The sequence below is a fragment of the Tubulanus polymorphus genome, chromosome 6 (genome assembly GCF_964204645.1).
Source record: "Tubulanus polymorphus chromosome 6, tnTubPoly1.2, whole genome shotgun sequence".
In the NCBI taxonomy this organism is placed as follows: domain Eukaryota; kingdom Metazoa; phylum Nemertea; class Palaeonemertea; order Tubulaniformes; family Tubulanidae; genus Tubulanus; species Tubulanus polymorphus.
This window is the reverse complement of record NC_134030.1, coordinates 10,836,130-10,860,650: the sequence shown is the minus strand read 5'-3', so window position 1 is coordinate 10,860,650 and position 24,521 is coordinate 10,836,130. Positions and strand designations below refer to the sequence as shown.

Sequence of the window (24,521 nt, the reverse complement as noted above, 5' to 3'; positions counted from 1 at the left end):
GGCAGCACCTTACGCTAAATTGATAAATTACCCGGCCTGAAGATTTTTGCTATATTTTTGAATCAACAGATTTATTACGGGCCTTGTAAGTGTATATGTGATGTATAGCGTTATCCACTCTATTCGGACCCTTTCGACTGACAGGCATCCTTCTGGTGTGGGTTTGTGGTAGTCAAAAAACCTGTCTGTTCGTGGCCGTGGGTTTTATTTACTTTTTAGTCAGGTCTGTGCAGAGGGGGGCGCCTCTTCGTTTTATTTGTCACAATTTGATGGAGGCGATGGATGACACCAAAGTATCCCAATATTAAAAAAAGGATACTGGTGTCATCCATCCGACCTCCATCAAATTGTGACAACCTCCTGTATAGTTTCACGATCGCAAATCGGATATTTTCACAAACCACACAGGCCGGATTGGGGTTCTTCTTAGTTAAGGGTCTTCTGGAAGACCCTCAAAATTCTGAAGTGCCCTCCAAATATTTTGCTCGCAAAACAATTTCATGACTCAAAATGGCTTCTAATCAGTGCTGGAATCTCAAGATTTTTCTGGCGGGACCTCGGACCCCGGAAGGGCTTAGCGCTGAAGGAGTGTTAGCCTCGCGCACTGCGCTCGGTGTGTTAGCAGTGCCCTTTTCTTTTAGGTATGCCCTAGAATTCTGAGAAGACCCTCTAGATTTACCCCTAGATCTGTCCCTGCCACAAGCCCATCCAATTAAAGATTATATATAGGCCTTTCAGAGGGGCCTTGCCCTAATAGTCCAGTATCTAGCCGTTGTTCCTCAGGGACCATAACAACGTCTGGTATTCAGACTATTGCCCTAGAAGCTTACCACCAACGATTAGGTAACTAACTAGCCAGACAGAGGGCTAGGCCTTGTTACAATAAATGGAGAATGGATGAAACCACCGGGAGAATACAGAAACTAAACCAGTGTCATTATCCGTCAAACTGTGACAAGCCCCTGTGTCATGATGTCATGGTATCCCAATTATATTCAATTGTACATTTTTCAAAAGGACACAAGATCGGGGCACGTAGAAGTTTTTGGATGAAATGCACACGGGCTGTCACGTTATGGTGACAAGCCCTGTGAGATGATTCAGTATTCCAGGTTGTATAGGTAACTCGGCCGGCAACTCGAACGAACTTTTTAACAAAAACTGACACCCAGCGGGTTATGGGGTTCTGCTCGATAGTCCCACGTCTCATTGGTCCCACAATTGATTCTGTGTCTCATTGGTCTCACGTCTCATTGGTCCCACATTACATGAGTCCCGCGTCTCATTGGTCCCACATCTACAGGAGTACTGGACCCAGTCCAGGCCCCATAATCCTAGTTAAATAGCCACACCAGGGCCATCCTGAAATGGGCGTATTGATTTTCACACCTGTTTAATGTGGGCTAGTTGGGACCAATGAGACGTGGGACCGATGACATGTCAAATAAATTGTGGGACCAATGAGACGTGGGACTAATGAGACATGGGATCAACGGCATTCTTCCGGGTTATGGCTAGGGTGACTATGAAAGCTTAGTTGAAGTTAGTTTTTGGGTGGATAGTAGCCTAATAGGCCTCTACCACCTCCAATAGCTGCAGGGCCTGGGATATAGGAGAATTTCATCCTCGCTTGCCAGGGTTTGATTGCCGCCTGGTGAAGCTCACACCAACACAAACCCTTCATTGGTCTATTACATCACCCACGATTTCTTGGGCGGACACGTTCCCACTCAGCAGACACCAGTCTATATATCTAGCCAGGCCAGGGTTTGTGTTGGCGTGAACTTCAGCGGGCGGTAATCAAAATCTGGCAAGTGAGGATTGAGAATAGGCTATTCCTTATCCCCAAACTTTAACTACGAGCACCTGTGTTAAACACAAAGCCTATTAAATACAGATGTTGACGAAACTTAGTTGAGGAAGCCAAATGTTGCTGAGCCTTCCCAATCTGATATCTAGGGGGCGCTGTACAGGTCACACTTGTAAACTCTTTCAATTGCTACCAGTCCTACAATCATTATCTGATATTGACACAGCTTGGTATGTAGATACTATGGGCCAAGGGCTAAAAAGTTATAGAGCTGTTTTCTGGATTTGAACTCTTGAGATTGCCGTGTAGGTGGTCCTTGTAAAATCTTATCATAAAACAGCGGAGCTGTATCAGCCGATAGGCTGCTTGTCTAAACTTATACCTTTACCGTCTTAAACTTAACTCGTTCGTAAATCGAAGCAGTAGGGCCTAGGCCTAGGCTACCTGAACTGGGTGCAATTGGTGGAATCGTGAATATTAATCAATAACGGTTTTCTTTCAGTTGATTAAACGACCCCGCAATGATTAATTTGATGAAGAAACGAATCCATCACCAAGACATAAAATTATCATCCGTATTCAGACTGTATTTTAAGAACTCGAATACGAAGCCCGAACAGTGTTGTATTTTTTCTCTTGCGTTGTTGCAACCGGCGGCGACGCCGCCGTGCAGACTATATTCGACGCCATTAAGCGACCCGGAAAACAAAGGCGTTGCGCAGCGCGGAATCAATTTCGACACACTCGGCACGTGGGACAATCGACTGAACTTTCCGCTGTTGGTCGAACAGAGCAAAAAGGCCGGATTACCGATACCGAAAATCACGCTCGAGAACATCGGACACTCGACGGTGCTCGGACGACGCACCGTAAATGAAGACCGGCTGAAAATCTCGCAATTGACGCCGGATGTTTCGTATTTCGCGATGTTCGACGGGCACGGCGGCGCGATCGCGGCGGATTTCGCGTGCGACTTTCTCGAAGATCACATCAAGTTCTGGATGCGAGACGAAAGCAATTTGTTGACCGTGTTGAAACAGTCGTTCATCGATCTAAATAATAAACTATCTCGTCATATGTATTACGATTATATCAAGAAACCAAGTATGTATTTCACTGATCAGGCACGTCGTATTGATTAACCCTTTCAGTGCGTCTACACCGCAGTGCGTTGTATGAATCGGTGATGGATTTTGCTAGTAACCGCACTGCGGTGTATTGATGTAATTAGTTTTTAGTTTTTATCTCTATACAAAGATGACAGCACCTGTCAAACATAGTGAAATAGTAGTAACTAACGATACACCGCACCACGGTGTAGACTCATGATAGTGGTATTCCCGTTATTCAACACACTAGGGTGGAATTTTCCCAAATTTTCACATTTTCTCCAGCACTTGGGGTATTAATTAGTCAGCTCGGAAAGGGTTAATTTACTTCAATTTCATCAAAACCATAGTATAGAAAGAAAAAAAAAGTCATTCAGTAAATCATTGCTGCGACTTTCGCCGCTGCAGTCACTACAGTTCCAACGCAGCTGCTGATAAATATTGGTTCTCAGGCTTCCCTTTTTAACCCATTAGCACTCAGGAATTGCACAATTACTCCTCAGAAAATTCAAGGTAAAATCTAAGTTCATCACGATACCGAATAGCTCACTTGCTATTTATTTCCATGCATTGCAAGTTAGTGTTATTTTGTAGTAAATTGTCAAGGCTTTCATATGATATAAGATTTGATGAGGTGGGCCCTCAAAATCGTGTCCTTTTGGCCCCCCGGAAATTCATCCAAAAATACTTGATTTGAAGTGAGCGCTCAGATGTGTCTTGTTCAAACTCGATATACTCAAGAAATTGAAATAGGAGGATGTTGATTTCTGTTTGGTATTTCGAGGACTTAGGTGCGTAGTTTATCATTAGCGATTGGGTTCAAATCCCACTATAGCCATTTTCTTGCAGCATACGAAAAAAGTGCCAGGCAGATTCGGGCGGCTTAAGGAGTAATAGGCAGGGCGGATACGAGCGGCTTGAGTGCTGATGGGTTAAGTTACGAGACCCTTATTTTAACACTGTATATTTTTGCGTATCTGTCTGTCTTAAAGCTACTTTGCTTGGTCAATAGTGGCTCGACCTTGATGAAACTTGGTGCAATGTTATAACAGGGGTCTAGTTGTGCAGTGCAAAGAGTAGGCCATGTGCAGTGAAAAGGGGTCTAAATTAAAAAAGTTGTTTTCACAAAATTATGAGCTTTTGGTCGAGAACCGATGTCGTGTATGGCTTGTATTATTGAAAATCGGATGATCGCAAAATCCCCGATTGAGACTACCCTCCAGGCATCTTTCCCCCATGGAATTGAACCCTTAAATGGCCCTCATGTGACTACAGCCATTTCAACATTATGCAGTAGACTCACTCAGGTCAAGTCGGATCCAATCAATTCGGATAGCCATTTAAATCTGGCATTGGTTGGAATAGTTTTGTGGCACTACATGGAACATAGAACGGATAACCCAAAGGGGCAATTACAATCCATAGTAGTTGTCTGGGGACAATTTGCGAGGGGATGGTTTGTGAGGGGATTGTCTTGGGACCAATAGATATAGGGGTAAGTTTTGGGGGGGCAAGACGGGGTGGGGGGATTTGTGAGGGCATTTACCAGGGCTAGGTTTCATAAATGTTGAAGAAAAATAGTCCCTGGGAATCTTTTGAAATATGTCAGTTATAACCATGGTTTCTCATTGTTACTATGGTGGTTGTCACCCAGATTGAGGATTAACCCCTACGGTTAGATTTGATACTCAGTCCATGAAACCGGGCCAAGGGATATAAACCGTTGGTGGGCAATAAACCACGGTTAATTGGCTGGAATTATAATTTGTCTGAGAACCCTACGTGACAGCGAATCCAGGGGGCGCATTGCTCAAAAGTAGGTTTAAGATAACCGGCGGATGAATACCATAGTACTATGAACTTTTAACCCTTTCACTCCCAGACAATTGTGCACGCTCTGTAACAGATGGCGTTAGCTCATTTTTGATGTTGCTGGTATGTGGTGACGCCTATCCAGTTGAAAAGGAACTATAATGAAAGCAGACGGCTTTCTGCTAATCAAAACACACCTATGTACCCCGTAGTGGTGCTGTGCTGTGCTGTGCTGTGCTGTGCTGTGCTGTGCTAGCACCCTCAGGTCATATACAGCCACTAGAAATATCAGTTGCAATGGAAAACAATAGGCAAAATTTGCAACCAAAATTTCAGTCGCTTATGGTAGTGAACAGGTTAATTGTCACTAGCCTATTTAAACGATCCACTGGTTAACTCTAACTTTTGAGCAACTGACCCCAGAAGTTTTAGAACAACGATTTTCATGATTTCCGTTCTTTTCTTTTCTTTCAAGTAAATCCGAAAGGCAAAGGCGAAATGAACGGAGGGACGACGGCCACGGTGTGTCTACTACGTCACAGCACTGAACTGTGTATCGGACACGTCGGCGATAGTCGCGCGATCTTGTGTCGCCGCGCGCAGTCGTTACGTCTGTCGGTCGACCACGAACCAGAGGACGAAAATGAACAGAAACGCATCAAACAACGCGGCGGCATGGTAACTCATAACAGCATCGGCAGCACGATGGTCAACAATCGTCTGGCGATGACAAGAAGTATCGGCGACGTGGAATTGAAACGTTTCGGCGTCACGGCGATTCCGTATACTCGCTCTATACAGGTCAGTAGTCGGTGTTGCTAGAAATCAACATTGTTCTCATCGGAGGCTGGGCGTTGTTCTCTGCAACAGGTTTTAGAGGGGCAGCCAGCATTTTCACTTTTACATCCACCCATCGGAAAACGTTAAAAATCAACGCATGTTGGAGTCTGCGTGTACAGGGCGTTGTTCTGTGCGCAACAGGTTTTAGAAAGGCGGCCGACCCTTTCATCAGATCCACCCATCGGAAAACGTTAAAAATCAATCGGTGTTCTCATTGGAAGCAGGTTGTGTTCTCCGCAACAGGTTTTGGAGGAGCAGCCGACCCTTTCGTTTTTAGATCCATCCATCGGAAAACGGCGTTCGCATTAGAGGCTGGGTGAACAGGGCATCGTTCTCTGCAACAGATTTTAAAGGGTTGCCCACCCTTTTCATTTTTACATGCACCAATTAGAAAATCAGCCGCTCCTAAATATCTGCTGCCCTGCCAGAAATTAACCCATTAGCACTCAAGGCCGTATCCATCCTGCCTATTACTCCTCGAGCCCTGACACATTTTTGGTATGCTGCACAAAAGCGGTTAGGCCCCTAGCGGGATTCAAACCCAATAGCTTATGATAAACTAGACACCCAAGTCCTCAAAATACGGTGCAGAAATCAACATCTTCCTATTTGAAATTCTTGAGTATTAGGAGTAAGAACATGACAGATCTGAGCGCTTACTTCATATCCAAGGACCGTTAATTTTGGATCGATTTTTGGAGCCAAAGGACATGATTTTGGTGGCCCACCTCATCACATCTTATATCATATGAAAACCTTGACTATTTACTACAAAATATCACGAACTCGTTGTGCATTAAAATTAACAGCAAATGAGCTATTTGGTATCGTGATGAACTTGAATTTTCCCTTGAATTTTCTAAGGAGTGAGTTTAATTCCTGAGTGCTAAATGGGTTAAGCTTAAGTTTCTGTATTTTTTGGAGGATCAATAGCACCGCTAATTCAGCAGCCACGATGTTACACACTTAACAATGAATACAGCCTATTTAAAATTACAGCGTCAGCATATGTTTGACTAACTCAGATTTAAGAAAATTACAGTAGACTTCACTCAAATCGGATCTTTTGGGGCCATAAAAGTGTGTCCAACTTGAGAGATATCCGAGTTGGATGGTACGTATTTCATCTGTCCCAGGTTGATTTACCATACAGAAAACTCTGCTTAAAGACTGACCTTTTTTGGCACCGTTAAGTTGTCCAACAGTGATACCGGTGTTACATGTTATGTTAAACATATATCGTCACAAAAGTATTTCAACATATAGGCCTATCCGAAATAAATGGTTAACTGGGTTGTTAAGCCGATCAAGCCGAGTACCTCAGATCAAGCCGAGTCTACTGTAATATGATCAGTGCATACCTTATGGGGGCAGTTGCCCCCCAGAAATTTTGGAAAAGTGCCCCTTTTGCAAATATTATTTCGGGTAATGCTCTAGATTTTACTGATGCTGTATGGCTTAATTTCAATGCACTTTTAGTAGAGGAGCAGACAGAGGAATTTTTAGATTCTCATTGACACATTAGCTCAGCTTGAGATATTGTTATTTTGTGATAGTAGGGTCACGTACGGTTCCGATGATGATCATTTCCATGGTAACATATGGTGTGAAAATATTGTCAGTTGAGGGAACTTAAATTGCACCATTTGCTATACTATTGAGTAAAACAAAGAGTTTTATTATGGGTATGGAAGTAATTCTTTTAGCCCACGTGGGACCTAAGTCCCAGCGGTCAGAATCAAAATGGCTGACTGACAGCCATTGTTGTTTGCCAAAATCAGCACTTTTTTACACATTTTTGAACTTTTTGAGGGAAATTTTGAAGATGCTTTGATCAATTACCTTGATCTTTCGTATATATTTGAATTCCCCAAGGGCCCATCAGCATAAGAAAAATTGGGTCGACCGGACTCAAGATGGTCGTCCTATGACCTTTTTAGTGCCCAAAAATTTTGGCCCGAATTCTGAGTCCTGTAGCTTCCTACTGGTTTGCCATTTCTCATTGCAATTTGTGATGGGTATTCTTTGGAAAGGGATGTTTTATACCCGAGTCAGGTATTTTTGATCAGCCAATTATGGTGCAATTGGCGGCTATCTTGGTGTCATCAGTACTCATTCTCAAGTTGGAAAAAGTTTTCCACATTATATTGATACCTAAGCATATTGTGTTACCACAATCAATTGGAATGTTGTAGCTCATATCGTGTTTTATGATTTTGGTGAGTTTCAAGGTCATTGGTTTTTGTATTATTGCCACCAGGGGGTGTTGAATAATACAATAACTTTGTATTTCTATATTTTATTTGTACCTATGCATATTTTGTTACCACAATCAATTGCAAAGTTGTAGCTCATGAAATCGTCTATGATTGTGGTGAGTTTTAAGGACATTATTTATTCTATATGGTCACTAGGAGGCGTTGAATAGTAGAATAACTTAGTATTTCCTTATTAGATAGGTACCTAGGCATATTTTGTTATCATAATCAATTGTATAGTTGTAGTTCATAACATGTTCTATGATTGTGGTGAGTTTCAAGGTCATGGGTTTCTGTATATGGTCACCAGGAGGCGTTGAATATTGAAATTGTTAGATTGTTGAGCATTTGAAACCACTTTCTAAATGGGCATGGTTTCCCTGGGCCCCTACTTCATTTAATGCAAATGTATTGATGAGAATCTCCTATTTTGTAACATAGGACATGAATGCCATATATCTTGGGCTTTTATATTGTAACTTAATTGTACTTCTTTTATTTTCTCTTGTCTTTTGAAATAAGGCTGTATTAGTTTTACATAAAAATAATTGAATGCTAGGTACGGCCCTGATGATTCACTTCGTATATTTGTCTTCTAATACGTGTGATATTTTCTCACGGATCTATCAATTTCTCTCTCGTTTTGTTTCTTTTTCTCCGACGTAGATAAAACATGGCTACGACGCCTTTCTCGTGCTGACCAGCGACGGCATCAACTACGTGATGAACGATCAAGAACTGTGCGATTTAATCAGCTCGACGAAATCGCCGAGCGAAGCCGCGAACATCGTCACCGATCAAGCGTTGCACTACGGTTCGGAGGACAACAGCTCGGTCATTATCATACCGTTCGGCGCTTGGGGAAAATACGCCAAAACGAAGCAATCGGCGCCGTACGTTTTCGGAAGAAATATTCTCGGGCGTCGGTACTCGTAGTTCGGTTACTTAACGCATTGTAGAACGTGTATTCCAGATCTAGCGAGACTAGAGTAGATATGATTATATATTGTTATACTAGTAAGAGAATCGCACAATAACAACGAAGAATGATATAAAGGCCGAATATGTTTCATTGAGCTTGTGATTAATTCGACGTTTCGACTGTATTCTAATCGTTTTCCTGAAGATGACAATTAGAATGTTATCGAAATGTTGAATAAATTAGGCCACACAAAGAAATACCCTAGTTTCTCATCAGATTTTTTTTCTGGAAAGTGACGAGGGCGGGCAAATTTTATTTTTATTGCTGTTTTTAAATAAAAAAGTTAAAATAAAAAGCTCAATCTGAGACTTATAGAAGAGATGCAGGAGGGAAGCTTTTTTACCAATGCCAAACAAACCAGTAATGCAAGTACATGTAGAACATATGCAAAAAACTGTATTTAGAATTAAGAAGCTCCCTAAACCTATAAAATCAAACTATATCGTCACAATTAATCGAAGCTGAGACAATCATTTTCGCTTCCTCAAAATGATGTAAGAAGAAACAAACTTGCCGCTGTTGTTGTCACCGTAAAATGTGAATTACCAGTACGTGGAGGATAACATATAAACGGCCGCAGAAAAAAAACCTCTGTCATACATTATACAGCTATGCGGGCGAGCGGGTTTTAATTTTCATAAAAAAAGTGACGATTGATGCTTTGTCGATGCGGGCGAGCCAGTTTACTTTTCAATTTTTATTAGGTACTTTTTTGATGATGCGGGCGGCATTTGACTTTCTTGAGAAACTAGGGTATTTCTTTGTGTGGCCTTACTGTTGGTTTCGACTATATTCTAATCGAATTCCTGAAGATGACTATGAGAATATAGTCGAAATGTTGTTGAATACACTACTGTTTTCTTGAGCTAGTAGTTAACTAGATCTTTCGACTATGTTCTAATAGTCTATATCTTCAGGAATACAATTAGAATATAGTCAAATTGAATCAACTACTAGCTCTTGGAAACATTTTCGGACTTAGGTAATATTATTCTTCATTACTATTGCGGGATTCCCTTTTTATCATCATCACAACACGGATATAATGTCTTATTAATGGTGATGATTGAATTGTTTTGTTTTCAAAGTCTAGGCTATGTTTAAAACTTAACTACCAATGAAGAGTTATTAATACCAATAGGGGCAGACCTTAATCGATACTTGAATTGAATATCAAGGCAGGGAGGATAACCAGGCATGTCTCAAGATAATAATTCTGCTCATGTAGTAAAGACAGCAAGTAAGAAGTATCAGCCATTTTATGAAAATGCTGTACATGTGTAGTAAGTCTATCACATCATTTAGGCTTCCTGTGCACTGCGCATACTGTACTGGACATTCGCTTAGTTTACCAATTTTTACATGTTTTTTTAAATCAATATTACGAAAAAAGATGCAAGTGTTAATATCCCACACCCAAATAGCGTATAATGATGATGTTCCTTCTTTCTAGGGCTTATGTCACTCACTGGTGCAATAAATAAATACATCCTAGTCTACCTCGCCTAAACGCAGACAAACTGGGACGGCAAAATGAGTCCAATTCAGTGGCGGATCCAGTCTGGAGCGTACACGACATGCAAACCCCCCCTATTTTTGCCAAGCAAACAATTTTTTCAAGCCACTATACATGTATGTAAAAAACTAGTTTGCTGGATGGTAGCTGCAAATTTTAATTACGTAATGGAGGATTGACCAAATCTTCATCACCACGTGACTTATTTTCCCTCTATTATATTGCATAAGTACGCTTAGAATGCACCTCATTGCATTTATTTTTCCAAAATACTCTAGGAGAGAGCCCCCAAACCTCGCTCTGAAATGGCTTAGCAACCCTTTCATTTGCACCCCCTATTTCAAAAAGCTGGATCCACCCCTGCAATTATTTCAATCAGGATATTACCGTATTGGTTTTTGAGTTACAGAGGTAGTCAAAGGTCTGAGTATGGCCATGTTCGAGTAATTCTTACAGATCAGGGAGTCATCGAAGATTTTTCCTGACCCTTGACTAAAATAACACTGCGTGAAATATCTTGTTTTTATTCCCCCCCCCCCTCCCGCAACGTGTTGGGCATACTGTATTAACTTCATCGTCTGTCCGTCTGTCTGCAGTGGTTTCCGTGCCCTAGCAGCTAAACCCTTCGACATATTTTCTTCAAATTCAAACAGTTGTGTTGTTCTATATGAGGTTAGTAACTGATTAGATTTTGGGTCCTGTAGGTCTTAGGTCAAGGTCACAGGAAGCCATTTTGTAAATTTCATTTCCGGGCTCTAACTCAGAAATGGTTTAAGATAACTAACTGAAATTCTATTGATGGGTTACCCTAGCAATTGTGAGTAACTGATTACATTTCGGGTCCTGTAGGTCAAAGGTGAAGGTCACTAGGAAATGTTTTGTATTTTTTAGTTCCAGGCTCTTAATTCATTAACGGTATAACTTTGTGAAACTTTATGATTGGGTTACCCTAGAGACCTTGAGTGACTGATTAGATTTCGAATCCTGTAGGTCAAAGGTCAGGGTCACCGGAAGCCGTTTTGTATGTTTCGTTTCCTGCCTTCATAAATAGGTCAACATACGCTCGGGGTGTATTTTACACCCAGGCGTTTCACCTGATGTGGGGTCTTCAGCGACATTCTAGTTCTCTATATAGGTTTTTTTTTCAAGAGGTTCCTCGAGGCACTCATCGCCTACGAGAATAAAACACAAAAAATTCTAATTCACTTATTCTGCCTGAAAGGAAAAGATAAATCCCGAAATTCTCTGATCTGTAAGAACCCTGGAAAGTACAATTTTGATGGCGGTTTACATGTATACAGATGCGCAATACGATACATAAGTTTATGGACAGGAAGCCTTATGGAAATTGTAGCATTGACTCTTCATCGTATCAACTCCAGGTTTAAAATATGATGGAGCTTTACTTAACTCATGACTCAAGGAGCTGTGTAAGCTTTAAATCTCATTATATATACTTGTGTAGTTTTGATTTTTAAAGGTTTTACCTCCAACAGGTTTTTTAAGTGGGGTATTAACGGACGAATTTTACTTGTTCAGGACAAGAGAGTTTACCACGAATAAAGCTGTATTAATTTATTGAATTTTAATTCCTTACTACTCGCTCTTTTTTTAATCCCAGGCTATTATGTTCACTTTTTGTCCTGTCAACTGTCCGAAGTAGAGAATCCAGTCATTTAAGCAAGTTTTGGAGACACATCAGTGGCCAAAAACTGGTCTGAACAGAATCAAGATTGCAGACAGGTGACCATTTCAATAGTTGTATGCTTAAACAGGGTTTCCGGCGGTAAGGCCAGGGAAAAAGGAGTAAGAAGGACTTTTTCGACAATTTTAGACCCAAAAGGAGGGACTTTTTTGACATGGAAAGAAGTACGTACATGTACTACCCAGTAAAATGAGGGAGCATTTTCGCAGTGCCTTAGCCGCAATACAAGTCATGTAGACCAATCATATACCAGGGTAATTCCATAGCACATTCCTGTATATAGTAAACTCCGGTTGCCTCGGAGCTGATCGTCTCGGATAATCGGTTGCCTCGGATCAAAAATAAATACACTTTTTTCTCTGTAACACATTTTCAATTAAAATACATGTATTCAATTTCACCGTCAAGTGAATTATCAGGCCTTACTACTAATAAAATATTTCAACAGTCAAATTCGCGAAAAATGCATAAAAATCTTATTAGGAAGGACTTTTTTATCTGCAAAAAGGACTTACCAGGTATGAGTCAAAAAGAATGAAGGACAAAGATGATGTTTGTCCAAACTTTTTCCAAAAGGACAAAGTAGGACTTGGAAGGACCACTGGAAACCCTGCAAAATCCGCACTAGGGGCTGGTGTTGCATTATTTAGTGTAGTCCCTGACAAGCCCCTTGACGGGTTAAGTCCGCTGACAATCAATTTCAAAGCATGCTGATCCATGGGGTACAGTATTAAAATCTACGGTCAATCCTGCTTAATCTAGATCAGCTTCATTCAGATCTTCGAAATTCATTCAGTGAAACCCCGTTACAACGAATTCTGATATGACGATTCAACGCATATAATAAACATAGAATTTTGCCCCAACTAAGACAATTTGATTAATTTCATACTGGATATGACTACTATCAGTTAAAACGAACATATTCTCTGGTCCTGTGAAGTTCGCTTAACAAAGTTCCACTGTATACATGGAATACGATATTGAATATCAATTACTCGCAAGGGGCTGTCCATAAAAGACATCCAAGGTTGTGCGGGTTTGTGAACTTTGGGAACAGGGACGAGAGGATTGTTAGGATGTTGACATCCATCTTCCTGTACTGCCATAACAATCATTTCATGCATCATTTAGCCTGAACAAATCATGGATGATTACTTCAACTCTGAACTACTAGAGGAGAAATTGTTCGATATCACGAACTGTGCGCAGTGTAAGTAAACATGATTTTGCGTGACTGGATATCCGATAGGCAAGGGGGAAGAGGGGGTTAATCCAGTGGGGATATTGAGGTCAAAATTCAGCGCGACGTCTTTTTTTTTTATGATCAGCCCCGCCCCGTCCTCGCTTGCAAGGGGTCTGGTATCGCTCCCCGAACGTGCTTCCACCGGCCATCTTTCATGTCGCTGTTGCGCATGTCATATATCGTCTTGCGAAATGCTTCCTCACCGATTGGTCCATTTAACGGGAACAACAGAAGTCTAATGTACTTTGTTACACAAGCGCTGTGATTGGTATGATCTGATTCTGGTCGGCTAATAAGGGAGCGTTCATAAATTTACGTACCTCCATTGGGGGGAGGGGGTTACTGAATTTTGGTACAAAGTGGTACATGGGGGAGGGGGTCAGCAAAAAAGGTAGGTACTTTGAGGGAGGGGGTATTAATCAATCTTGGTACATACTTTATGTACCAAACTCAAATAGCCGTTGGTGTTTTATCGGCTTTTAGTACCGGGTATATAAAATCAATAAACAACAATACTTGCTTAATTCTTTGCATCAATATAATTGGGGGGTGGTCATGGGTGCGATGGTACGTACCTAAGAGGGGGGTCAGTGAATTTGGTACAAAGGTGGTACAAGGGGGGGAGGGGGGATCAGAAAAACGGGAGATTTTGAGGTACGTAATTTGTGAACGCTCCCTAACAACTTGTGAGGTCAAGGGGTTCGGGGAACGGCTTAAGCTTAGCGAGTTTGAATCCCTCGACGGGTAAAGTTGGAAAGCTCTTATAAATCATTCAGTGAACTGTAAATCCTTTTCCAAATAGAAGTGGCTCTTCAGGCTAAAACAAAATTGGATACCTTGTTTTTTCATGTGCCGGGCTGCTTATAAGTTGACTCGGCCAGCCGGCTATCTACACAGCACTTTTTTTAAATATCACGATCAGGCTAACAGACCCAGCAGCTAAGAAATGAACTGATAACAAATTTTATGGCCTCACAGTTTACTAAGCGACCCAGCAGGTTCGGAGAAACAAGGTACCATTGTTCATTAACCTACTGGTTAAGTCTTCGACAAGCTGCCATCGAGTCTCATAATAACAGACAGCTGAACAAGAAAGAAGCAGTAAATTCAAATGCATCGAAAAAAACACCTAAATCACGTTGTTAAATACCAATTTATTGTCGTTTCATCCAGTCACAATTCGACGTGTGAAAAAAAAAAATTTGCAACAAGGAATATATCGGTCTACTTTAACTTCTTTTTCGGGCGGATGTTGCTCGTGTGTCCACACTTCCTCTTACGACAGTTGGTAGCCCTCGGGTGAAGACGAGCGTAGCACCTGTAAATATAAACATTGTCCGTTAATAGAAAAAAATATCACATTGGATAAATTCGAAATTGGACCAGCTCAATTTCTTATGGGTAGGCGCAATGCCAGGTTTTCCTGCCAGATGACATGACGAATACTCTGTTGTCACAATCAGTTCATATTCGATGAATTTCGAACTGAATTTTTAGGCTCCGAAATCCACATTATCATATGACCCAACAAATATACTTCGAATACATTTTTCTACTCAGATATTTGTGTAGTTTCCATAAAATTTGATGTATTTAAGAGAAAAGTTAATTCAGTTTTTATTGAAATGTAGAAGAAATTGAACGCGAAAGAAAGTAACTACAAGCGAACCTGACAGATCCATGCTTGGTAGCTCCCCATTTGTTTTGTTTCTGTGTAAAGAGTGGACTATTTCCCTTTGTCAAGAACATTAAATGACTGTTTACATGAGTAGTATTCTCCCTCCTACTATTCAAGTAAACAACCAACTCTTGATTTACTCAAAGACACCCGAAATTAACACCTAACGCATTAATTGTACAGTCAACCTCGGTTAATCCATATCACTAGGGACTGAGCTTTTTAGTACGGATTAAGTGATACACGGATAACAGATAATTCGTAATTGATAAAACCAATTAACTATTATCCATATAAACTATGATTTAAGCGCACAATCCAAAAAGTTCATAGTATCCGACGGTTCATTAGATCCATTTGATATCATCTATACATGAAAAGAAAACACCCCCTGGAGTGATGAAACACAAACCAACTGGTTTCAGTAGAGAAGTACTATTTGAAGCCAATTGTGTGTCCAGTTAGTACAGATAAGTCACAGGCCATGTACTTGAGGCCGATTCATCAAAGGACTTTGGCTGATTGACAAATAAAAGCATGTACTGAATATTTAGTGAAGCTTGAGACTGATGGATTATGACATCGATGGATTAACTTCTTCAGGGTTTTCTGGAGTTTCTCGTATTTCCTACTGACCACATTAACCTCATTAGATTACAGATGTTTATACTTTTTTCACTTCAAGTGTATGTTCCCGATTGCAGATACAGATTACACATAAAAAGTGGGCGACGGGACCATTCATTTGTCTACGGTATAAGTGAAAATACAGATTATGGAGTACGAATTTGACACAGAATTTTGAAGGGAATAACGTTACTGAAAAAAGGGACCAATTTATTTATCGAAATTAGCACTTATACTGTTAACCGGAGTCGGATTAATAACGGAGGTTGACTGCATCATTAAGCCGTTTTCTATGAACATATGAACTGTTTTGTTAAAAAAGGAGTCTGAAGAGAGTTTAATGCCGATAGTACCTGTAGTCTTACATAGATACTCGCATAGGGGATAAACTAGTTACGCTAAGCTCAGGTCAACTTATGGCCGATCATCTCGTCGGGATGTCGAAGATTTCAAACTTACTTTCGGCAGATCATCTTTTCGCAGTTGTACTTCTGCGCAAGAAGACGCAAGCTAGGTTCGATGACACCACCTCTCAAACGCAACACCAAGTGAAGAGTCGACTCTGAAAAAGACAAGAAATTATCGATAAATAACTAGTTCTATTAATCATTCAGGGTGGCGCCACTTTACACAAATTTTACAAAAATCCCAGATTTATCCACGTCATAAACGCAAAATTCCCTGAACAAGACGAATTTCTTGGTTCGGGCCATCAGCCTATACACTCATCGTTCCCGCAGTTATATGAATTAAAAATTCCCAAGGCCAGGATTTGTGTTGGCATGAGCTTTGGCGGGAGGCAATCAAACCCTGGCAAGCGATGTTCAGGGGGGGACAGTTGCTCAAAAGTTAGTTAATAATGAAAACGGACGGAAAAGTACCATAGTAACAATGAACTTTCAATTGTCACTAATGTCATCCACCTTATAACTCAAGCCCCGACATGCAACTGACCCGGTTCCACAGTTGTGAGTCAAGATTTGACCCTAATTAAGTTGTGGAACCGGACCAGGCCCGGGACACAGCAAGTCCGACAGTTCTGTGTGAAGATTTTTCTCAAGAGTAAAGCGAGTTAAACTCATTGAAAATGAACTGATTTTAACTCATGAGCAAACTTTAAGTCACGACTGTGGAACCAGGCCCAGGACCCACTTCCAAAACCGTGTGAACATTTGTCTCACGGTTAACTCACCGAAAATTAACCAATTTTTTAACCCACAACTGTGGAGCTGGATCCTGGTTAAGATGAGCACTGTTATCAGGCACAAACCCACAGTTTTTGGCCAGCATTACAAGTGACAACCAACGAACGAACTATTCCTAGTTTATATTTACCTTTCTGAATATTGTAATCAGCCAATGTTCGTCCATCTTCCAATTGTTTACCGGCAAAAATCAACCTCTGTTGATCAGGGGGAATGCCTAGAATATCAAATCGGAAACAATTAATCCCTTGAATTCTCGTACGCGAATAAATATCTGAATTGAAGACGGCGTTCATACCTTCCTTGTCCTGAATTTTGGCTTTCACATTTTCGATCGTGTCCGAGGGTTCGACCTCGAGGGTAATGGTTTTACCCGTGAGGGTCTTCACGAAGATCTGCATCTTCTAATCTTCTTTACTGAAATACAAATAAATTGTTATTCAATTTCGAAAAGCAAACAAGCATGTAACGATCATAGGCGTCGCAATTGTTTTTTGCATCGTGTTAGTTTACGATTCATAAAACAGGGGCAGATTTTGGAAAGGGCAGCATTCCAGAAGAATAGAAAAGGCATTTCAATAAAAACGTTTCTTAGTCATCAGCAATATCGGTGAAAGACGGGGCCCTGTCCATCAAAAAACCGCAAAATCACCCCCTTCTCTACCTTCAGTTCAGCAGTACCTAGTGCTTGTCTGCCTCTCTGGGTAGGCCAGGCAATAATGGGCGACTGCTGCAGACTCATTCCTCTAATATTTATCAAGGAATCATTACGAGCCACAAGGACGATTTGCACAAGGAAGAGCTTGAAATCAGTTCGGATATGTTTATTTCAGCAGGACGGATGGGGCCGGGGGACGGACGAGGTCAGGAGGAGCGAGGATCCGCCGAAAACGAGATGAGCTTTAAACGAATCAACCCCTTGTTCTATCGAGCTCTAACACTTGATGGATAGTTTCATCTGGACCGCTTCACGGGGTAGTTTAAACTCACAACTGAGGGTTAACGGGCAAATATTTGCGAAAAGAGAAAAATGCGCACAGGGCGCCGCCATCTTACCTTGCTGAGAGAACAGCTACAGGGTTTACACGTGCTAGTTCTTAAACCTTTCAAAGGTGGCGCGACCGGATGGATAGGGCGGCTCCGTCCGCTACAGCGCGCATAACACACGTGGACCTTGCAATTTGAAAAAAAGAATTTGAGGCAAATTTATCACGTCAAATTAAATTTGCGACTCTTTCAAAACGGCTGACGAGAAAAAAGTGCCTCGGATTTTGAAAAATGATTTCCTATGAATGAGTTAAGATTTGACCATTTATAGATGTTTTTGGAATAATATTTGTGAGTCCACCGTCTTATCAAATCGCGTCATGATTTGATAAATCGATTTGAATTTGATACCGTGTTAAACTAAAAAGTTAGACCAAATCAAATTTGATTTTGCCAGGATTAATATGATTTTACTTAAAATCAAATTTAATTTGATGTGATAAATTCGCCTTTGAAGTTTTAGGTAAATTCGTATTTATCACCTAGCAAAATCAACTTAGATTTGGTCTAATCATTGAATTTAACACGGTATCTCAAATCCATTTCTTATCTTATTAAACTTAGAGAGAAAGCATATTGGCGTCAATGCATGTTTGTTTGCTTTACGTCGTTTGGATCTAGGTCCTATGGGATTGTTCACAGCGTTTGAAGTGTTGCCAGCACACTGTGAACACCCAAAACGGGACTCCGCACTTTGATTGGCCCCGTCCTTGGTTTCACATCGTCACTGTTCTCAATTGTTGCGTTCAAAAATTCCAAGAATCGCCAGCAAATATCTGCATTTCATTTCCTTTAAAATGGTGTATAAATTGATTTCGTCGAGCAAGGGACTGCAGAACTATATGATATTCAATCTAAACTTATGTTTTAAAATTGAGCGCAAATTATCGCAACAATAGGGACCTCGAGGGACCGCCACAAAATGGCGCCTAGAAACTGGAAACTTCTTTATTCTAAGATCACAGTGCTTACCACAATTCTGTTAAACAAGATTTAGTCATTTTAATCTGATAACCTCTTTCAAAAATACTCTGGTCAAATAATGTAAATTCCTGGAAGCAGCCTTTGAACCCCTATGATGTATTTATTGCCCTAAATCACAAAATTATTACATTATTCACTGTTATATATTGTATGTATTGCCACTATATTATATCATATTGAACGATATTTGTATATACTGTAGTTTGTAAAAGTTAAAATTAAATGAAATTAAATGAAATGGTAGAGACATGGAAAATGATGTAAATACAAAGGTGACGGAGTACATAGACATCGAGACAGATAATAATTAACACATTTTAATACGACACAGACAAACTTACTCGGTGGACAAAGAGTAATGACATATCAATATATAAAATAAAGATTAAATAACGTTCAAAGATTATACATGTATGTGAAATTTAGCTTTGCTATAACTCTTACGGGCATATATACAGAAACACGACAATGGTAAAACGGAGCTGAACGGACCATTGAAAAACTTACAGAAAGCCCAACAATATACAAAATTACCCATTAATGGTAATTCACATATAAATTTACCGAATACGTAACAAGGGCCGTTTCGCAGAGTTGAGGTACTGAAAGGCCTTACACATGTATTTGCAGGTAAATCGATAACAATTTTACAGCTGATTTAGATTGAACCCCGTGTTTTTTTCCAGTTTATCGCGTCTTTTTTCTGTCAAACAAGTGATTTAAAAGATTTTAAAGAAAACTCTTTCAATTAGCCTTTTCATCGTGGGTTATTCTTTAAGCTCTCTTATAACAGCAACCACAACAGAAAGAAGCGATAATAATCGCCAGAATGAATGCAACGAGGTGCAATAAGGAAACTACGACTGGAAGAGCGTAGGCAGCTCCAGGTCCAAAAAACCACAGTGCAAAACTCCCTGCTGCCGACGCTGTAGACGACGCGCAAAAAGACCAGACGCTGGCAATGATAGCAAACACCATGCAAGCGATTCTCAAACCATCATTCTTCTTCTTTCTACCGCATGCGACAGCCAAGATACCAGAAACAATTGGAACGAGTGGGCCCCAGATGCCTGCATAGTAGAAATGCCATTTCAGAGCAACCAAGCTGGCAATATTCAATATGAAAGCCATCACTTCAAGTGCGAGCACTGCTATTCCCATCCTAAGAATTGCACCAGCGCGGATTTTCCCGGGGATCCTTTCTTGCGCATAAGCTGGCTGTTGGACAATCACTACATTCGGTTGATATCCCGGTGGGGGTGGCTGTCCGTATGTGGCCGGTGGCTGTCCATAGACCACCGGTGGCTGTCCATAGATCACCGGTGGCTGTCCATAGATCACCGGTGGCTGTCCATAGACCATCGGTGGCTGTCCATGCCCCCCTTTTACGTCTGCCATTTCTAGTTGTAACCTATTCAAAAATATATCATAGATCAAGGATTTGCGACAGTTGTTTTCATATTTTCGAAAATACTTCATAAAAAAGCGCTTCATGACCATCATTTTTGGAGGGAAACTGAGAGGGGAAATCAAGCATATCTCGATAGCTCCGACACTACTACTGCAGTGATAATACGCAATTCATTTCGGTAAGAGTTTCTAACCCGAAACCGTTGTTTTGCGGCCAATATTTGCTGTAGGAGAAAAATGCGCACAGGGTGCCGCCATCTTAGGGAGTCTTCAAATACGTACGTACAATTTTAGGAGGCATGGGATTGAACGTATGACGTGGATATACTGTCAAAATTGATACATCAATTTTGACGCGTCAATCGGTGTAGCACAGGGCAGCGGAAATTTCTGCAAAATTATGTCTTGGAGATGCATTCTGACGCAATCTACTAGGCCTATTACCAAACGAATACGTTGATTGTGACTGGTGACGACACATCGACGATTGCTGCCACCGCATTATCGAGGTCAATTCCCTATTCGACGATCGTTTGGGAATTTTTAAAATGGGGGTCGTTCGCACCCCCGACCCCCCTCTGGTGCCCACCCATGCAACTGTATTTGGCTGCCTCGGTGGTCTAGTAGTAAGTCACTGTGCTAGGGCTTGCAAGGCTTGCAGGAGTTCGAATTCTGTTCATTTTTCTCTGACAGATTTTTTGAGACGTGGGAGTAGTGTGGGATTCTAATCAGAGCAAGTTATGGGTAAAAATAGTGTTCACAGGAATAATGCCCCGTCGGTGATCCTGCCCTAAAAAACTGACCTGATCAGAATCAATATGGCCGACTGGCGGCCATGATTCTTGCCGAAAACAGCGCTTTTTACACATGTTTTTTATTGTCAAGGGAAGTGTGAGATCTTTTTTTGTTCCCAAAAAGGTCGACTGATTATGGCTTCACCTTTCGCTCTACGAGCCTTATCAGACACTAAGGTTCTTGGTGTAATTCATGCCTGAATAAAGAGACCTTCATCCATTCCTTGCAAGGTTTGATTTCCTACCGACAACACAATACCTTCAATGGTCTATCACATTGCCCAAGGTTTATTTGGTGGACGGGTTGCTGCTACTAAGCGGCTACCAGTCTGTATTGTATATTGTGTAGCAGTATACATTGAATTGTAACAGCTGCCGCGCTTTCGAAGCAGCGGCGGATCTAGGGACGATGGGGCCCGAAAGACCAGGGCCCCCTCGAAGTTCCGAACGTTTAATCTTTTATTTTCCCGAATATTATCGCGACCCGGCTTGAGAGTTGTTTAATGCGCACCATGAGTGCATGGTGCGCATTAGTGCTTTACCTTAATCTCTAACAGGCCCCCTCGGGCCAAGACAGCCCTAGATTTGCCCCTGTGAACGACAGGCAAAGCCATCAGAGGAGAGAAAAAAACATGAGATGTTTATGAAATGTATTTTGAAATAAGATTAAAATTTGATTAAAGTGAATTTGGCGCGTCATTTGACGCGTCGATTGACACATCGTTTGTCAAATGACGCGTCAAAAATGGTATTTTAATAGCATTTAACCGCGCAGCAAGGCGTAAGCCACATGAAAAATTCGCGTCTATTTTCTAGAAAGCTCTGGGGCTATTGTGACCAAGTTTTCCGGTATCATGAATGATTTGATTCAGTATTCAAGATTGAATCACTTCGTTTAATGGTGCGGAGCATATGTTTTCGACGCAGCTGTTTCAATAGTGATCACAAATAGGCTATTACGTCATTAAAAAAAATCATCATCGGCAAAATGTTTGTCCCGACCAAAGCCAGCACCCGACCCCACTGCCCCTGGACAGAGCATTTTGTTAAACTAGTGTCTTCGAAAACATACACTTACAGTCAACCCCCGATATACCGGGGGTTCACTGTACATTCATTTTTACTGGCAGTTGCTCTCTATACGCCAGTGAGTAATATTATTGATTTTCTGTGGGGTATTCATATCGTTGACGCTGAACTTCGTGACGCACTACGTGAGCTACGGATCGGTTCTGAACTTATAACGAATATTTATTCTTAAGGGGTCCATAGTACGTAAGGATTAAGGGGGTCAATAGATTTCGTACTCGCAGCGTACAAGGCCAAGGGCGAGGGAGTTAGAAATTCGGCAAAACTGATCTTAAGTACTATTTGAACGCTCCCTTACCTTGCTGAGAGAACTGCTAGTGGTTACACGGTTATATTGAATTGAATTGGTTATAAGCCGGTGTAGTTCGACACAGATCTAAGATGGCGGCTCCGTGAGAGGGCGCCTTTAAAGGACAGCCACGCTCTAAGTCGATTCAGTTCATTCAGGAATGTTCTAAATGAGTGGCCTAAGCTATATGTTCATTAACCAGAACCAGTGAGCGTCTCCTGGTTGACTGAAACAGTCAAGAGAACACTGCAAGACCAATTCATTCAAAATGGATCAGGGATGTCAGGCGCGGATCCAGACTTCCGGTATATTCAGAACATGCGCAGTGCAAAACATAACTGTGGCCGGTAGAAAAAATCGCTACCTACTCGCAAGGGCATTATTGTTGCTCTATAAATTTAATCCAAAAATGGCAAACTTCGCCAAAAACTTAAAAAGGCACAAGCAAATTGAATGTGAAGGCAAATTTAGTGGCATGATACCAATAAATTGGCACTCAAACTCGCTCGCTGGACATTAATACTGGCCCTTTTCAAAGTTGGTGCCCTCTTTTCACTGTGCTGTAGTCACTCATGGCTCCTGGATGTACAGTAAACGATAAAGATACCCTGATAAATTATCGCCTGATGAAGTAGATCGGTATACACATGAGAATTTTGATAAATCTTGCAATAAATGTGGTATAGCAGAAATTGGTGATGAATTCCATGTTTTACTCGAATGATAACGAAAAGAACGCAAGTTACACATTCCCTCTTTTTTTCCGGCGTTCGCCAAATGTTCTGAAATACAAGGCTTTGGTAAATACTACTGACGGTGATTTAAAACATCACCTTATACGATTCTGTCCCATTTGATTTATGAATTGATTAAAATTTGAAACAGTGTGACTACTCCTCACTGATAATATGGAAAATATTACATATTACAATATTACATACATGTATATCTGTACATATCATTGATTCAAATTTTCTTTGTAACTAGAAATTGTTGATGTTATTTGTTTGTTTTTGCTAGACTAATCATTGTAAATATATTAATTGATGCTCTTTACAGCCTATTTATTGTAAATGAAAAACACATAATTATTGATTCATTTGAATAACTGCGATACTATTTATATCTATTTATTTCTTTTTGTATGTTTTGATATTTTGTTTATACATGTATATTGTATGAACCACACTATCATAGTCAGGAGAAGTTAAATCTAATCTAAACCAAATGCGGTTTTCGTATCGCCGTCTGGTCGGAACTGAATGCGCTTTAATTCCGAATTATTTCCGGAATACAATTCCGATTATTACATCGATATTCGGTTTCACTAGTTCGACTAACTCGGATAACCGAAGTTGGCCCACGCAGATTGAAATCTGCCGCAAATATGTTGAAATGTTCTTGTAAATATTCATTTTTTATTTTACATAATGTATGCATGTTTTTCTATCCTTATACAATTCAATTGTCTGACAGGATGAATAAAGTTATATTATCTTATTTCTTATAACGTTCCGTCTCCGTCCCGTATCTGGGGCTGCGTACTTTGGCACTGATTGTCGGTAACGGAGAGGGATTACAGTGACTCCCCAGGAAACCTGAGCCAACCTGATCGTAGTTGTCGACTACTAGTGGTCGGAACTAATAACCGTACATACTATAGTTCGGTCATACAGTGGTCCGAATCGCGTGGTCGGACCATTTCCAGAACCATAGTTCCGACTAACTGACTCGGTATCGTGGGTACCTGGGAGCTCACAGGCCATGAGACGAGTATTCTTGGAGTCTCGAGTCTTTAAATTGTTAATGATTAAACAAACAAGGCCGGCGCCGGAATCAAGATTCAGTATTCGTACTAACAGCGTACATTAGGGGAGAGGGGATGGGACTAGTACATGTATTCTAGTTACAGTCATGGTTTTGTCCTCTATTGTCCTGCAATGTCCTGTGATGTCTGTAATGTCCAAGAAGACCAAAACACAATGATATTCAATAGTTGATCTTTATTAATGTGAGTCCAAAACCAGAATGATTATTATAGTTTTATTACGTTGATTACAAATATCATTTATAAGATGAAGGCCTACATATATATGATATAGAGTTTTATGCAAATACTA

General features: G+C 40.8%; 2 protein-coding genes across 4 annotated transcripts; one reads left to right on the top strand and one right to left on the bottom strand.

Annotated features, from left to right (window-relative positions):
* Positions 1 to 41: 41 nt before the first annotated feature.
* Positions 42 to 11,887, top strand: LOC141907561 (protein phosphatase 1K, mitochondrial-like). Its single transcript, XM_074797244.1, has 4 exons — positions 42 to 85; positions 2,313 to 2,914; positions 5,207 to 5,532; positions 8,496 to 11,887. Exons 2-4 carry the CDS (start codon positions 2,332 to 2,334, stop codon positions 8,763 to 8,765), a joined length of 1,179 nt encoding a protein of 392 aa, XP_074653345.1. The 5' UTR covers positions 42 to 85; positions 2,313 to 2,331; the 3' UTR covers positions 8,766 to 11,887.
* Positions 11,888 to 14,412: 2,525 nt separating this feature from the next.
* Positions 14,413 to 22,425, bottom strand: LOC141906919 (ubiquitin-ribosomal protein eL40 fusion protein). Of its 3 annotated transcripts, none has more exons than XM_074796409.1 (5): positions 22,411 to 22,425; positions 17,087 to 17,205; positions 16,919 to 17,005; positions 16,043 to 16,145; positions 14,413 to 14,596 (listed from the first exon to the last, which is right to left on the bottom strand). In XM_074796409.1, exons 2-5 carry the CDS (start codon positions 17,187 to 17,189, stop codon positions 14,503 to 14,505), a joined length of 387 nt encoding a protein of 128 aa, XP_074652510.1. In that variant the 5' UTR covers positions 17,190 to 17,205; positions 22,411 to 22,425; the 3' UTR covers positions 14,413 to 14,502. The 3 variants fall into 3 exon arrangements, with proteins under 3 accessions (XP_074652510.1, XP_074652508.1, XP_074652509.1); XM_074796407.1 differs by lacking the exon at positions 22,411 to 22,425 and adding an exon at positions 17,845 to 17,869; XM_074796408.1 differs by lacking the exon at positions 22,411 to 22,425 and adding an exon at positions 17,827 to 17,841.
* Between the last annotated feature and the right edge of the window lie 2,096 nt (positions 22,426 to 24,521).